The 4,673-nt window shown below is 31.6% G+C and overlaps 1 protein-coding gene across 1 annotated transcript; it reads right to left on the bottom strand.

Moving 5' to 3' along the window:
* Nucleotides 1-2,009: 2,009 nt before the first annotated feature.
* On the bottom strand, nucleotides 2,010-2,812 carry LOC129747566 (titin-like). Its single transcript, XM_055741846.1, has 2 exons — nucleotides 2,751-2,812; nucleotides 2,010-2,689 (listed from the first exon to the last, which is right to left on the bottom strand). The coding sequence occupies exons 1-2, from the start codon at nucleotides 2,754-2,756 to the stop codon at nucleotides 2,120-2,122; spliced, it is 576 nt and encodes a 191-aa protein (XP_055597821.1). The 5' UTR covers nucleotides 2,757-2,812; the 3' UTR covers nucleotides 2,010-2,119.
* Between the last annotated feature and the right edge of the window lie 1,861 nt (nucleotides 2,813-4,673).

The following is a 4,673-nucleotide window of genomic DNA, read 5'->3' as shown; positions in this document are numbered from 1 at the left end:
ATTGTCAAAATTGTCAAAATTGTCAAAATTGTCAAAATTGTCAAAATTGTCAAAATTGTCAAAATTGTCAAAATTGTCAAAATTGTCAAAATTGTCAAAATTGTCAAAATTGTCAAAATTGTCAAAATTGTCAAAATTGTCAAAATTGTCAAAATTGTCGAAATTGTCAAAATTGTCAAAATTGTCAAAATTGTCAAAATTGTCAAAATTGTCAAAATTGTCAAAATTGTCAAAATTGTCAAAATTGTCAAAATTGTCAAAATTGTCAAAATTGTCAAAATTGTCAAAATTGTCAAAATTGTCAAAATTGTCAAAATTGTCAAAATTGTCAAAATTGTCAAAATTGTCAAAATTGTCAAAATTGTCAAAATTGTCAAAATTGTCAAAATTGTCAAAATTGTTAAAATTGTCAAAATTGTCAAAATTGTCAAAATTGTCAAAATTGTCAAAATTGTCAAAATTGTCAAAATTGTCAAAATTGTTTAAATTGTCAAAATTGTCAAAATTGTCAAAATTGTCAAAATTGTCAAAATTGTCAAAATTGTCAAAATTGTCAAAATTGTCAAAATTGTCAAAATTGTCAAAATTGTCAAAATTGTCAAAATTGTCAAAATTGTCAAAATTGTCAAAATTGTCAAAATTGTCAAAATTGTCGAAATTGTCAAAATTGTCAAAATTGTCAAAATTGTCAAAATTGTCAAAATTGTCAAAATTGTCAAAATTGTCAAAATTGTCAAAATTGTCAAAATTGTCAAAATTGTCGAAATTGTCAAAATTGTCAAAATTGTCAAAATTGTCAAAATTGTCAAAATTGTCAAAATTGTCAAAATTGTCAAAATTGTAAAAATTGTCAAAATTGTCAAAATTGTCAAAATTGTCAAAATTGTCAAAATTGTCAAAATTGTCAAAATTGTCAAAATTGTCAAAATTGTCAAAATTGTCAAAATTGTCAAAATTGTCAAAATTGTCAAAATTGTCAAAATTGTCAAAATTGTCAAAATTGTCAAAATTGTCAAAATTGTCAAAATTGTCAAAATTGTCAAAATTGTCAAAATTGTCAAAATTGTCAAAATTGTCAAAATTGTCAAAATTGTCAAAATTGTCAAAATTTTCAAAATTGTCAAAATTGTCAAAATTGTCAAAATTGTCAAAATTGTCGAAATTGTCAAAATTGTCAAAATTGTCAAAATCGTCAAAATTGTCAAAATTGTCAAAATTGTAAAAATTGTAAAAATTGTCAAAATTGTCAAAATTGTCAAAATTGTCAAAATTGTCAAAATTGTCAAAATTGTCAAAATTGTCAAAATTGTCAAAATTGTCAAAATTGTCAAAATTGTCAAAATTGTCAAAATTGTCAAAATTGTCAAAATTGTCAAAATTGTCAAAATTGTCAAGATTGTCAAAATTGCCCTAATTTCAAAATTGTCGAAATTGTCAAAATTGTCAAAATTGTCAAAATTGTAAAAATTGTCAAAATTGTCAAAATTGTCAAAATTGTCAAAATTGTCAAAATTGTCAAAATTGTCAAAATTGTCAAAATTGTCAAAATTGTCAAAATTGTCAAAATTGTCAAAATTGTCAAAATTGTCAAAATTGTCAAAATTGTCAAAATTGTCAAAATTGTCAAAATTATCAATATTGTCAAAATTGTCAAAATTGTCAAAATTGTCAAATTTGTTAAAATTTTCAAGTTCCATATTTTGACAAAGATGTCAAAAAAATCAGATTGACGGTTCATTACGATAGAGCTTGTGTGCGTCTATGGAAAGCAAGTCAGTAAAAATTAAATCAACGACATAAAAGTCAACACAAAATGTGTAAATATTAAACGGTAGAGCGACTTCTTCCCGTTTCCGCAGGTGCTAAAATGTTCAAAGGGTTAAACAAGTGGGTTTATATCTTTTTTTTCACCCTTTTCATTACTATCTAACATCCAAAAATCAACCATAAATTGAAAACTGCTCATTTCATGACATACTTTGTGTTTATTTTTCGCCTGGGTGCTTTTTAATACGGTGCATATTGACATAACAATTTTATGAAGCAATTCTCAGTCTCATTCTGCCTATGTACAGTGCCTTCTTGGATGGAAGAAATTGTTCAAATCCGTTTGGTTTTCTTAGAAAAGTCCCCAGTGCTTCTTCTCGTGATGATGTTCCTTGACCTTGATGGTCACTGGGACGTGTTTCTCGACGTAAACTGGCTTCTGAACGTAGACTGGAACTGGTTTCTCGACATGGACGGCATATGGTTTTGGCACTTCGACGTACTCCTTGTGAACCACTGGGACCTTGACCTCAACTGGGTATGGAACTGGACGATCAACGTGGTATGGAACCTTCTTTTCGACGACATAAGGGATCTTCTTCTCAACGATCACCGGGACCTTCTTTTCAACCTCAACTGGATAGGGAACCTTCACTGGGACGGCCACATGCTTCTCGACCTCCACTGGATATGGAACTGGGACTTTCTTGGTGATGGTGACCTTCTTGATGGCTTCATGATTCTGATGGTGGTCGTAGTACTGGTTATCGTACTGCTGGTGTTGATAATGGTTGTCCAGCTGCAGGGTGTGATCTTCATAAGCTCCAAACTCCCAGAGGCCACGTTTGTCCTTCTTTCCAGCGTCTTCGACTACGGCAGAGGCAACGGCAACGGCCAGAGCCATGGACAACACTACGAACGTCTGGAATGAAATTAAAAAAACCACAAATTAGAAACGATCGAAACAGATTGCCAAAACTCACCTTCATGATTGGGGGACGGTTCAGTGATTTTCGATGGACTCTCTACCGAATGATTGTTAGATGGCGAATGATATCTTTCGATTGGCTGCTGACAGTTTTTATACCGACTACCAACGGTGTTTTGGGGCTCGATTTTCCACCGTTCATTACGCACTATCTTCCGAAAAATTCAACCATAAATTACACAATTTGTTGAACCAAAAATAAACACACAAGCCGCGGTGTCCGTTGAAATTTCCTCTAATTGTTGCACATTACCTGATAAAGAGTGAAAATTGATTGGTTTTAACCATTTTTTTATTGAATTAAACGTGTTTTACCGATGCAATTTGAATTGATAACCAAGTAGATAAAATTATGATTCATATTTGAAAGATTCTTTTTTTTAAGTTGCTCGAAGAATCTGAAAATCAGCATGAATTTTAAAGTTTAAATTTACAAATAGGCATCAACAAAACTTTTCAATATTGAAAAGGTGATACCATGAAAGGCAAAAATAACAGAAACCCGGAAATGAACCCCATTCCGGTGATCGGTTTCAGTTTTCCCCCCTGAACTTGTCCTATATTTCCTCCGGTGCTCCACCATCCAAAATCTTCAGCCCCTTTTCCCCTTGAATTCCAACCCAAGAAAGAAAAACACTACCTTCAACAGAAAAAAGGGAGGCAATTTTCCGCTGGGTGCCAATGAAGTTTCATACTTTAGGTTTTCATTCATGCCAAAAAGAAAAAGGCTGGAAACCGATATCAAGTTTCAGCGAAAGTGTTGATGACAGCAGTATAGCTATTTGAGGAACTTTTCGATCAAAGCGATATGACGCTTAAGCGTCACCAACCATCCGGGAAGGGGTAGTTCAATTTTTGGCTAACTTTATTTAATCTCTGATGAGCAATTTGTGGATGGTACTTCAAGAAAACTTTACGATTTGTTTAATCGAATGATTTCAAATATGTAGCACTGAGGCTTTTTGGTGATTATGAAACGATTTTCGGTTTATGTTTCATTTTCCTGAATTTGTCCAATCCAAATTGTCCACCACATTACCAAACTTGAAATAAAAATGATCATATTACAATTAAAAAAAGAGTTAAATCCTTTCCTTTTACCTGTTATGTTGCGTTTTGATGGATGATTAAAAGATAAAAGTCTCATAAATTGAAACTTGCATTTCTTGTAATATTTTCCATACGCAGTTATCCGTACAAAGTATAAAAGAAGTTGGCTTGCAGTAAAATAAAACACTCCAAACCTACTGATTAGATTAGATAGAAGGGAATTTTATTATTATCTGACGTGTTTGCGCCCGGGGTCTTCAGATTTTCACTAAGCAATCCACAAGTCTGTCAAGACGGAGATAATTTTTTCTTTCGGTGAAATTTTTTCAAAGTTGGCTCGAAAAATGGAAATTTTCGACAATCGTATTTGAAATTAAATCTATAATAATTTAACTCTGGTCTTTTCCTTCAATGTGATATTGTTTATTTTAATTTACTGTATCAAGGATGTTGTACATACAATCAATTAGCCGTGGATCGATTTCGATAAAAAAAAACAACTCTAGCTTATATTAATCCGTTAGGTATGAATCAATTTTGGGATACAGGTTTAATTTAGAAATTTATCCGGCTTCTTGACAGTGTGGAGATTCTGAATTCTTCGTGATAAGCTAAATGACTAATAGAATAGAATATCTTTCTTTGCTTATAGTAAAATAAATAGTTAACTACAAAAAAAATTCAAAAGTATATAAAACATCAGAAAAAACTTAATTTCTTAATTTTTGAAATTGTGTTGGTTGTTCGGTTGTTGGTTGGTGTTTTCTTCTATATATATCCGTAGACGCGAGCAACAATTTCATTAGCTTTTCGGGACAGATTAGTTCTGAACATGCTAATTATATTAGAAGCTGGTTAAACTCGAAGC

The sequence above is a fragment of the Uranotaenia lowii genome, chromosome 2 (genome assembly GCF_029784155.1).
Source record: "Uranotaenia lowii strain MFRU-FL chromosome 2, ASM2978415v1, whole genome shotgun sequence".
Classification (NCBI taxonomy): domain Eukaryota; kingdom Metazoa; phylum Arthropoda; class Insecta; order Diptera; family Culicidae; genus Uranotaenia; species Uranotaenia lowii.
Note: the sequence above shows the minus strand (reverse complement) of the source record. Positions and strands in the feature narration are given on the sequence as shown.